Raw genomic sequence first — 13,181 nt, 5'->3', positions numbered from 1 at the left:
TCTCTCAAAAGTACATAATAACTGGTGAGCGCCCCCAAAGGCAGGACAGATGTCCATAACTCTCCCAGACTGCAGAAGTAATTAAAGTTGGACTCTCTCATTTTGTCATAAGATCAACAGATGCTGGAGCTCTGGTCCAGGTTGCTGATGGCGTGCAAGGAGGAGGGCAGAATTCTGGTGGGTCAAAGGTGGAAAACGTTTTTAATGGAGGTTCAGAAGGCTGAATCTTCCTGTGACATCAGATAATCTAGATGTGATTACATCACTTAAGTATAAGCCGCACCTTCTTGGTTGCAGGAGGTGAGTCTAAGGTCTCCTGTAATGCCTGAGACTTACCTGGCAAAGAGTGCCAGGTATGCCACTCACTAAATTCATAGAACGCCTTTAATTAAAAACCATGACTTTGAGAGAGTCACTGAGTAAAGAGTCTAATCTCATGGCAACATGAAGAGAAATTGCCAAGAGACAGCTGTTGAAATGTGAGGTACTAATCTTGGAATTGTGCCAGTGAGTGCCTAGAGGCAGTATGTGAGTTGAACTGGTCCCTGCATGTCTTTGCAAAAGTCGGGTTCGACGCACTGGAAACTGGACTGTTAGTGATTGAGCCAGTTGCAATGGAAATAGGCCATCCATATGGGAAGGATATCATTAGGATAATCTGGATGGGATGGGTTATGGGATGTTTGATCCTCGTAACTGGTAGATTTGTCTGCTGTGTGGAGGGAACTTGGGTGTCTGTTTAGCTCTGTACCTTGCCATTCTGCAAGGAACAGGCTAGAACCCCAAGGAGGCAAGGTAGAGGTAGTTTAGTTGTCAATAATGCAGAGTCCTGTGGTGGTGGCTTGGGTTCCTGAGCTGTTTCAGAGCATTTCAATGTCCTGCACTTCATGGCTAAAGGGTAAGGGATGACATATCTCCTTTGCCTGCCAGAAATTCTCACACTGAGGAAAGGTCAGCATGCAAACTGGTGACATCTTTGTCCATAGCTGTGCATTTCTGCACTATGCCAATAGTTCTAATCTGCAAGACCAATAGAGCAAATTCTAAACAACTGTAACCCTGCACCTGTCTTTATAACTCAATGTCAGTGCAGAGCTAAATCTTAAAAAGGTCACCCAGAAATTGATAACTGACATTCTAATAAAGCAATTAAGTGTACAGGTAAAATATAATGACAATACCACCTGTAGGAAGAAATATAAACTTGTGGGCCTGCACTGTTTGTTTGAATACTGAGTGGTTATAGAGCTATACCAACTGATGGTTACCTGCAAAATAGTGATAGTAGTCAATCTCAATTACAGTACTACCAGTAGGGATGGTCAAGGACAGCATGTACATGAAGAATCATTGAAGCGTGGCATTCCAAGGCAAGGATGCCATGGTAAAGGAAATCCACCTGTATATACCAGAAATTATGTAATATATATATATATATATATATATATATATATATATATATATATATATATATATATATATAAGGAGTTTCCTATGGGCATAAAGACATGCACACATATAAATATTTTAGCCCAAACCAATCTTGTGAAGTTGCATAGGCTACCTGTGCAAGTGACTAAGTACTCTTTAAATATGATGGAATGCTTATGCAGATAAACATCACTCAAGTGTTGCGTATAGAAACAAGCAAGAGCAAGATGTAACAGAGTAAACCATGTATATAAAGATTACCTGTCCTTGTTTGGCCAGAGCAAAAGCAATACAGAAATGTACACAGGTGTCTATATTACACACAAAATCCTTCATATATAAGGAAACTGAGGCACCATTATAGATATGTACGAAGTAGGTGTGACAGTATGAGGTGGCACGCTACAAATGCCTTGGAATAGAAATTCATCAATATCTACCCATTTGTAATGAAATTACACATATATTAAGTTTTTTTTTTTAGAAGCACTAGAGGCTTGAACGTACATAAAATAATTATAGCCCAAACTTAACATGAAAGTCGCTTAGGCTCCCCGTGCAAGTACCAAAATGTGTGACAATCACAAATTGTAAAAGGCAGAACTTTGTCAGCACAGGAAGAGAAAATGCTGTAAAATATAGATGGAGTATATTTTCCTTAGAAGAGAAAAACTCCTCCAACTTGTAATGTTATATCTTCCACACAGAAGATTTTGGCTTTTGCAAAGGCCTATCATGATGAGAGCATACTTCCTGACATGAGCAGTAATAACTGAGAGGTTCATATTTTTTCCTTATACCTAATGCGTGATCACTCTGCCCAACTGCCATCAGCAGACAACGTTTAGCTACCTTTCACTAAAAGTGCTATCTGGGAGGGCTGGATTTGCAAGGTAATAGTAGTTTTCCTAAGGTATTATGATTGGGTAACATATTTAAAGAAGAAAATAAAACCTGCTTGATGTATGTACCAAATTTTGGCTTAAATACCTTGAAGAGTTTGAGAGTTCTGTTCCAGAAATAAAAATGTTTGTTCTTTGAATCCTGTTTTAACAGACCCTTATTACTGGCAGAGGACACATGCAAGTTTTCAACATTTACTCATTCAATAGATGGCAAATATTCCCGTGAAACTTGTTGGAATGTCTTTCTGTTGTAGTTCATCATGGCAGTCAAAATTATCATATACTTGTAAGTGAAAGAAAAAGATAGAGTCAACTACATGAGCCACCCTGACAAATTATACTGAAGCCATTAGAGTACCAGAAAAATTTTGTACCGAGGTATTTCTGAATGTATCGCAATATTTACCAAGATATACTACAATTATGAGGAACCAACATTTTAACATGTGGGGCAGGGGACTAACACTTTGTTTTGTTTAAAAGCTCTGACTAAAGTGGGATGATTAACCTTACACCATAGCTGATACTGTGAAAAGGGTCATTTTGGTATTAGAGTGCCTGCTGAATCAGAAACAAGCAGATGTGCTAAGTCTACAATTTTCTAACTGCATTACTGATACAACAGTCTGGGAAACTTAGAGTCGGATGCCAGCAACCAGGCAAGATATTTATCAGAGTGGGTCAGTAAACATAAAACACACTGAACAAATGAAAAAATATTTAGTGGCCTTGAGAAATTATGTATTCAGACAGAAAACAAAGTGCACTCCTGAAAATCATTAGGATGATTCGCATTCTTACAAAGGAATACAAATTCACACAAGGTAGTACATAACTGAAACATGACAAGTTATTTTATTCTGCCTTTTTTTAAATCTGAAATTTATGCAAAAGTTGGATTTGGACCAAATATGTTTCACAACATTCCATTTGCATTCCATTTCCACCACACTGGAATATGTGACACATGTCAAACATGTCACTGAAAGATCATAAATATAATTATACTTGTAACATTCATCATTAATTTGTGATAGATACAACTGTTTTGTAATAAAAGATAGAAGCCATTGATTTTTGCATTTCATGCTTACTACACAAGATATATACCATGTGTCTTATGGATGTTATGAATGATTTTGGAATTTGCTCCAGAAATAAAAGTGTGAATAATGCAGATCATAGGCAGAGGTTTAGGCTGGTTTTCGGCCAACTTTCTGAAGGAGTGTGAAACTCCCTTATCTTTAACATGATGATGTTTCAACCATTTATGTGCCTATTCAACACTTAAAACTTTCTTGAGAAATTTAAATTCATCTTAAAGATAATTTGGCTGACTAAATATTAAATACCCATAAAACATAAATGGACCCAACCCCTACAGAGGCTGTTTATATTTTTTTTTTTCCTCCAATAATTTTTCAATATCCTTTTATAAATGAATATTATCTATAAAAGAAACAAATATATTACCAAATCTGAGGGTGGACAACGTCTCTTCATAATTAACATCAGCTGGACTCAAAGCAGCAATCTAATAAAGACATTTATGGTGATTCGTTACCATAAATTACAAAACACAATTTCAATAAACACAATCTTTTAAAGGAAATCATATTTGTGAAAAAATAAATTATGATATATACATATACTAATTATATGTTATTCATAAAAATTAAAGTTGCAAACACAAATGCTGAAATTAATGTGATGAAATACTAAAATAAAATTATGTATACATTATCTCATGCAAAATAATAAATTATTTCAACGATATCTTGTCAAAAATTATTCATATAAACAAGTATTTGTATCATTCATTCTTTCATATACATCAATATATTACATATGATATACAAACTGATATGTATTTTATAACAGAACAAATATTAAACAATATATAATTACAGCATTGTTGTGGTGAATACGAAGTTTTATTAACCAGTAAACCTTGCGCTTACTGATGTGAAGCAGGGGTCAATATGATTGGTTTACTGGTTCACAAAAAATCATATATACCAAAACAGTGCTTACTAGTTGTTTTGATACTAAGAACTTAATTCACATTGTGACATGATGTAAATGTTCAGGATGTCATAACTGTGTGACATAAAGAAATATACATCACAAAATGCTATGCCATTCAATGATAAACCATTTGTCATAGGGATCATGTAACAACAATGTACAACTAACCATGACAGTTTTACTGTTGCCTCCAAGAGCATTCTGAAGGAGCCGTGTCAGCACAGAATCTCTGTATGGAACTGAAATGAGAGATACATTATGCTCAAATTGTTCAAGCAAACTTTTCAAGTAATTAAATAAACCATGTTAGATTTTTTTGAAAATTAATGTCAAACAACAAAATGAGTTCCATGAAACAGGAGCCCTTTATATTGAGGTGAAATATGTTGGGAAACTTAAGAAAAGATTATGTATAAAGATTGTACTTCAAGGGAATACACAGGTTTCACTCTACAGCATTCCCTCACTATAATGCACATCAACACTGCTCAACCCTTTTATAAAGCCAGTATGGTCATTACAACACATCAAAATACTAAATATGATGTACTCCAGTATAACGTGACCTCATCTGTAATACATTACCAGGGTACCCTGAACACCATCGGATTATGTGATCAATGTGCCTGCATTTTATTGAACATAACATACTGCAATAAACATGGTAGCTGAGTTAAATATTTATCTCATAATGCCTGTTACTACACACATATACACAACAGAAAGTGAGGTCGACTTCAACTTTCATAAAGTTTATGTCTTCATCATTGTTTTCTGGACCAGTGAGTGCTATGTCAATTCTTGTGCCCCTTTTCTGTTCAATAACGAAAGTCAAACAGTTTAAATAAAGTATTTTCATGCTTTTTTCAATTTGTGTGTTATTTTAATGACTATTAAAGTCTCCAGTTACATTTCGATATTAAATGCTCACCAAAATTTCACTAATGGAGCTTCAAAGAGTGAAATGTTATAGCAGAAGGGAGGGCATACAATGTAGTTTATATACATGTCATCCACAATGAGTCCTGAAGTGAAACCCCCAAAATAGGCAATCCTGATTGCCATGATAAAAGTGTTTCAGGATGGATAGATTGGGGACCCCAACCATATGCTAGTAGCTGGTGGGGTCAAATGAACAAAAAGCAAGAGGGGAAAGTCCAACACATATCCAGTACTATGAAGTCACAGTGAAATAATTGTTTTTTACACAAATATATTTTCCAGTATATACCAACTAGATGAAGGACACTAATATGATGGATGGTGGAAAAAATGAGTGGGGTGGGGACATAAACTAATTTTAATGAATAATACTTACCTAACAATATTGCATAGTTTGTTGTTACAGGACAGAATTATCCATCTCTTTACAAAAATTCATCTCCTAAAAATGAACCTCCAGGGAGATTTCTGGAAAGAACATAACACACAGTTTGTTTTCCAAGTCCATGGTGCATGCACCATAGGCCTCAGCTTTTTCAGGATATCAGAGCAGGGTAAGAAAAGGGAATCTGTAAAGACCAGCAGGCAAATATTACATCATTAAAATTAGTTTTACCCCCTACCAAAATTACATTTTAATATCAGCAATATGTAGCTAAATTTGCCATCGCAATGGGAGGCTTAAGTATAAACATGAATATACTAACCCTTATTGCATGAAAGTTCACTAATGAAAGTTAAAATCTCCAACAGCTATTTTTTGTGATTACTATGTGATTCAATGAACAATGGAAGAAACCAAAAAAGGTTATGTGTGATTGCCAAAATGCAACCTTTCTAACATCCTCCAATGATGAACAAGTTAGACTGGTAACGACTCAGACCTCATGGGCTTTTGTCCTGAAGGATGAAAGATCCTTGTCGTTTGGAGACTGATAATGCATTAATAGGTTTCCTACTGTATCACTGACAAAAAAATTCCCACCTTGCATCATACAAATTGGGTGTGGAGTGCCTCCTGGTCTGAATAATGTACTCAACAACTTCACTCAAAAAACTTTTCCTGGCAGATATATTGCTCGAGATGAGAAAAGCAAGAAGGTGGAGAATCTATGGTCTCTTGTGTAAGAGAGAGCTGCAATGTAAGATCCATCATTTGAGTCAGTTACGAAGTTGCTGAACCATGATCAAATATCTATAAAGACGAACTGAGCAGTGAAGGTTCTAACTTGTTGGAGCACATGCAGAATTCATCCTGAAGGGTGGAAAAGTGTAAGAGAACAGGGAATACAACACTGCCTAGGGTGTCTGATCTTAGAAGCTAAGATTTTGTCACAAACAAGTGCGCCAAAAATCCCACCCCCAAGTCTGAACATGGAGTCCACTAGGGATTAGTGCAGTGACCACTGTTAAGACTAGCCTGCATTTCCTGGGCACACTGTCAAATAGAATATTCTTCTTGCCACACAAAGAGTAGGGACATATGTGCCACCCTGTTGCCTTTGGAATGCTACGGCTGATGTGTTGTCAGAGGAGACGATCACACAGAGACTTCATTATTGTGTCAACACACCCTGTTGTGTTAGGGCTCTGATTTAATTTTGAGACTATTCATCTGGAGGGTAGATTCTTTTAAGGATAACAAACCCTTAAGAACTGTTCCTTACAGCTCCAAGAAGCACCCTACCCCGAACCTGACATGTCCATGAATAGATAGGAGTGAGAGTGCTATGTTAACCAGTGACCCAGCCTTGGGTTTTAAAGCCAACAGTCTTGAACTGAAGGTAAGCCAACTTGGTCCCTGAAGAAGTGTCCATTTGTGATGTCCTAATGTCCAAATTGGGAGGTTTAAGGGACCAGACAAGGGTGTGAACCCTGTAACTAGCTGGAACAAAAGGCCTGAATGTGTGTCCCTTAACCAGGGGGAGGTAGTGACTTGCTAGTAGGGGCATTCCAGTCAGAAGACCCTTATTTTCTGTATGACAGAAAATTCTGATGAAGAAGGAGAATGAACTTTCTTCTTTCTTTGTGTAATGCCCCACTCTTTGTAGAGGGTGTGGGTTGATTGGCAGATAGTACCTTCTTTCAAGGTGTATACTTTATTTGGTTCACATTATCTAGATGATCGCCCTCGGTGTTATTGCCCGGATTGAGTAAACTTATAGGTAGAATAAATAGAGATCTGAGCAGATATATAGAACAGAACGACTCGAGCCCCCGTACATTAAAAATCAAAATTTAATCAATTACATAAACAATGGTGATAATACAATACATTAAGAAGATACACTTCTTTTTTGGAATAATCACCGAATTTCAAAACACAATTATATTTATAAAAATAGCCGATCTGTTTCACTGACAGAATTAGTTCACCATACGATTGAGTGAACAATCGAAGTCATTGCCTTGTACAATTGCATAACCTGCTTAGCTCTGGATCACTCCAATTTCACTGTAGATGTTCTCTGTCCTTTTGCCCTTTTCTTTTCCTTCCTTTTGCTTTTTCTCATTCAGATATCTACTCAGGGTTAGGTGTCTTATTGTTCATATAGAGCCATTACAAATAGTGCTATTGCTAGATAGTTAAAAATAGTTACAGAACAATCAGGAATTTATACATTTACGTTCAATGCTCATTCTGACAGAACTGCTGCAGCATTTGATGATTTCAGACAAGGCCGTTCCTTGCAAGAAATCTTGAAAGCAGCAGAAAGGCCATCTATGACTACTTTATTGCTGCCAATAATGGTGTGCTAAAATGGTGGAGGTATAAATAGCTCTCTTAGATAGAAAAGTGGGAGTTGTTAGGCCACGCAAACTCTCCTCACTAGTACAAACACATAGAGCCATATATGAAAAACTAATCACACAATGACCAACGCCAAAGGTAAGTGGCAAGACAGCTGTTAGAAACAAGATGGTTGACAGATATTGAGCTACTCGATTCAGTGGGAAGGATACAGTGCTCAAGGGAACAGCAGCTCTGAAACTTGATAGCCTCCCAATGCAAAGATCTCTCAGGCTCAACATTGTACTTCAAAGGATGCACTGATAGCATCTAAAAACTTCTCAAAGCTCATAAAGCTAATTACCAACCACCTTAGAAACAAAATCATGCTTAAAGCTAAGGTGAAAAACAACATGAGCCTATCCAATGAGGAAACAGAAAGTATGAACCAAGCGATAAGATATCATATTAAAAAATTAGAAAAGGAATGCAGCCTGTGGATTGAGGCTGCCAGCTATAACTGAGAAGCCTTTGCATCCAGTTTAACTGGTCAGGGAGACCATCAACAGAATTCTCCAAGAGGATACAACCCAGAGGCTGATAACACATTTTCAAAAACAGTTCACTACGGCCTCAATTTTCGCCATGCTGGGGTTAATCATAAGCAATATTGTACTTGCAGTCACAGGGGGCAGAGTGAGACAACACAAACTCTATCTCCAGCCCCTGCATGTAAACAGATTTGTGGCAATGTGAAAATATGGGTGAAAAAGTTCATGAAGTGGATGGCTGCAGGAATGCTGAAAACACCAGCAAAATAAGCGGTAGCATCCTTCTTCTTTGACTAGCTGGAAAGTTCAGCAGAGAAATGAGATGCACAAAAGCCCCAATGCAATGCCATCTGGTGCAATTGCTGCTATACTGCTAACAGTGTATGTATTTGCTAACACATCATTAGGAATGAACATTCATTATGGATATGTAATGCCCTATATCACCTGTCTCATCAGGGAAAAAAAGAGAGTTAAAGGAAAATATTAAATAAGGGCCATTTTCTGCCCCCTCTCCAAATGTCCTTAGATGATGTACATTGTACATACAAGGTGGTTAACATTTATTTCTAACATCAGTTTTGTGTCACATGTCCATTGTAATGGTTACAGGGTGTCAAAATATAAAAAAAGACATGAAAAGTAGTCATCTTTTCCATTTACTTCTCATAGATACTGCTTTATACCATGAGCTATTCACTCATCTTCAAATCTGCAATATGCATTTTTATTACTTTATGGGTTATAAAGCTCTACAAATAAAGTTTAGTTTCTAAAACTATTCCAAAATGGTCCATCGTAGACAAAAATAGAATATTGAACTTACACATCAACTAAAAACTGTGTTTACAATATGTTGACAAAAAAGGTACTTAATCATAAAATATAAAAACTGTTCCTCAGTAAAATATTGTTTAATATTATTGAATGATGTTTAATATTACTGAATTATTTAAATGATTGTTTGATATTATTGAATATGATTGTAAAGGAGGTGTTAACAGGGGCCTGTACATTTACTTCTCCGAATACATGGGTTTGTTACCTTCAATGGAAATGACAAGTGTTCTTTATGTATTTAATATGTACTTTTATCCTTGTATTTTCATGGCTATATAACACACACACTACTGTGCTTCTATCTTTAGAAGAAGAAAAAAATAAATTGTCTTCCACACTCCTTGAGGTAGCCTATAATCAAACTATAATCTATTTATAAACTATATATTCATCCGTAAAGATATAATATGGACATTAATAAGAAAGAAAACACTACTGGCTCAGCACTTTTAATGAACGTCTGAAAAATGTGAAATATGTTTTAGAAGTAATGGCATTGGAGAATACAGGAAAGAAACAGACTACAGGTATTGTAGTACTTTAGATGATTTTGCACCGATTTTTAAACCAGCGCGGGAAGACTACATTATACTGACTGCATACAGCTGTCTGTGAAATGAGAGGATGTACACGTTTATAAAGGGCATATACCTATAACGAACAAATGGCAACCCAATCATTTTATTGTTTTGCAAATGCTATTTACCTGAGCTGAGCACTTATAGTCTGCAAAGATGGTGATATACATCGTGCAAGATTTGGGGATTTATATAATGAATTCAACTTCCAAGGAATTTTTGGGAACAAGTTTGCATGAAAACTTGGAGGAAAAATGAGTCAAAATAAGTATTTTTCTACCTTTTCAGTTTAAAGTAACTATATATGACTATAATATCGCTCTCCTCTCCTATGCACATGTAAGCCTATATTCAATTCTTTGTAGTGACTCAAAAGTGGGGCTCTTGATGGCGGCAATGAAGAAATTCAAAAACGTATAGAAAAATTTGACACAATCTATTGATATGCCAGTCAAACTCTTTTTGTGACTTTGGCAAAGATTTCTTTAGCCTTCCTTTTTGTCCGCACTGACATTTTTGGCTCAATGTGCAATCATTTCATTTCCTTCTCTGAATGAGAGCCTTTTTCCTTTCAAGCTGGTGCTTGTATTGGCAATATGCAGTGCACATATTCTGACAGAGGGCTACATCTGTTCTCTCACGCAAGAAATATTTCTTCTTTTAGTAATTAATTGCACTTTTTCCAGATGCCTTCTGAGCTTAGATTTTTCCGTATGCAGGTTCTTTTGTAGGTGCTGTTCCAAACTCTTCCAACTGTGATTACCATTAATTCAGATCTTTCTTGCAGGTCACAAAATGCCCGTCTTCTAGTGTTCAGTTTTCTTATAAACTGACCAACTAAATTTCCGTCAACTTTTTGATCCAGCCATTCCCATTTCCGTAAGTTTTTTAAACCTTTATCTAAACTCTTCGTGTCATGCTCTCTCTCTCTCAACAACTTGGGATGCCATGTTTTGCAAGCATGCTTCTTCTTTCCATTATGCCATCAGTTTCCATTACATGAGGATTCATTAGATGAATTTTAACCTTTGACCAATCAGAATAATCTTTATGATAGTCGTGTGCTAACTAATATATGGAACAAATAATTTACAAGGGTCATAGCTGAATCGGACTGGACAGACTGTTTTTTAAAAAATGGATCAGAGATGATATAAAAAAATGGACTATATCAAGAAAAATCTGATTTAAGTCAGGAGAAAATTTTAGCGGAATTCCAAACAGAGAAAAATCACGTCTAACTGGAGGTTTAGCATCTGATAAAGAAAATACACTAAACATATAATACCTTATGGTAGCCATTAACCAAAACTAATAGCAAATCATGATGATTGTAATGTCACCACTCATCCACCCACAACATGACCCAGGGGTGATATACTCCTGCCGTCTGTACAGTTGAGATGAGCAACTGTTACTGTAATTGCATTTTTTTGGTGTGCATTTGGACCCCTCTTAGATTCACTGGGAGGTGACCAGACAGAACTTGCAATGACTGCACACTCAGTCATTAAAGAGAGAATAAAAAGCATTAAAAATAAACCATTCAGGCCAACATGGACATAACATGTCAAATTATTAATGAGTATGTTTTAAAAATATACCTTTTGGTATTCATTTGAATGTGGTTATGTACATTGCCAGATTATCCATTAAGCATACATGTACTAAACATGTGCTTAGGGCACCAGCCCAACAGGGGTACCAGAAAAAAGTAATTACTTGCTGATGATAAAATTGAATGAATTATTATATATGACCATTTCAATCTGCATGTACAATTATTTTGATTTGGATTCGTGGCAACACTGGTATTTTCCAGCCATTTTTAGCTTTTGATAATTGTTTTTTTTAAATTTCACATTTAGTATTGGAGGTCGGGTACTATAATATTTTCAGTGATGAGGACCCTGGAAGGCTTTAATCTGGCAATTGTTGTGTATTATTATTCTTTCTTCCTCAGTATGACATGGGGCCCCGAGTGGATGAGTGGTCTAAGGCGCTCTCCATTATGGATCACTGCCATCTCACCTCTGTCTGCGTGGGTTCGAGTCTCGGATTTGGCCAATGTGGATATGTGAGAAAGCTTGCCAGTAGCTTCTCGAGGGTTGGTGGTTCTTTCTGGGGATTTCCCGGGTTCTTCCTCCACCATTAATACTGGCCGCCATGTATAGCCTATCGCATGCTGAAAAATGGCGTTAAACCTTACAACAACAACAACAACAACATCAATATGACACAAATAAGATGCCATAATAATGGAAACATCATGATATGGATGACAATTCAAATTATACAAAATTATCATTTGTCATATAAAGATAAAAGGAGCAAGATAACTACTGATGAAAGTAGTGCACACAGTGTAGAAAAACAACTTCTCATTTGATTCCCCGTTGTCATATTCACATTCTGGAATAGATGATGGATCCTTAAGATGACTTGTTAGTGATGCTTTCTTTGTCAACTCATTATTTACCCATCTTTTGCAGCCAAGAAACATAGGAAACTAGATACATGGGCACAATACCCAACAACCCAAGCACCAACAATGCCAGTACAATACAATCCTTTGATAGAGTCCATGGAATATTGCAGCTTGTATTGGATCCACAGCGAATGGATTTTATTTTTGGAGTGGCAAGACTGGATTTTTACATGTAACAGACTTGGAAAATCCATGCGTGCCATAACCTCATAGTGCCTCTCCACTGTGAGAATCTCATTTGCATTAAATTGGAGCCTGTTTGACTTGATAAATGCCCATAGTGATGTCAAGCAGGTAATCAACTCGTATCCTGGGGAAGTCATTCATTTTCCCAGTGGATCAGCTGTCATGAAGTACAATTTGTGCTTATTTAACAAGTTTTCTCTTGAACCAGGATTTATACCTTATTCGACAAAAGGATTTGACTCATTTTCAAGCCATAAAAAGTGGAAATAGTCATAAGGAAGACGAAACATCAAGTTAAGGTATGACTTTGTTTTAATTAGCTCAAAGACATTTTGTAAAAGTGATTTAATATCTGCTCTTGAAAAGTTTTCAAACTCTTTTGTTGCAGTGATAGATTGGAGGGATTCATTAGTGAAGTAGATTTCCAAATGGAATTTGCAACATCTACTATTTGACTTTATAAAAATACTACACTCTGCAGAAGACTGGGTTATGGCACAC

General features: G+C 36.4%; 1 protein-coding gene across 2 annotated transcripts in view; it reads right to left on the bottom strand.

Annotated features, from left to right (window-relative positions):
• The window catches only part of LOC149795336 (kinesin-like protein KIF28), a 206,148-nt gene that overhangs the window by 147,009 nt on the left and 45,958 nt on the right, over positions 1 to 13,181 (bottom strand). For both annotated transcript variants that reach the window (XM_089965111.1, XM_089965110.1), the window contains exons 8-9: positions 4,533 to 4,603; positions 3,810 to 3,870 (exon numbers count right to left, since the gene is read on the bottom strand). In XM_089965111.1, coding sequence (XP_089821237.1) covers positions 3,810 to 3,870; positions 4,533 to 4,603 — 132 coding nt within the window. The remainder of the gene's footprint in view (positions 1 to 3,809; positions 3,871 to 4,532; positions 4,604 to 13,181) is intronic.

Source organism: Sinohyriopsis cumingii, chromosome 7 (assembly GCF_028554795.1).
Source record: "Sinohyriopsis cumingii isolate HCF-2022 chromosome 7, ASM2855479v2, whole genome shotgun sequence".
NCBI classification, from domain to species: domain Eukaryota; kingdom Metazoa; phylum Mollusca; class Bivalvia; order Unionida; family Unionidae; genus Sinohyriopsis; species Sinohyriopsis cumingii.
Note: the sequence above shows the minus strand (reverse complement) of the source record. Positions and strands in the feature narration are given on the sequence as shown.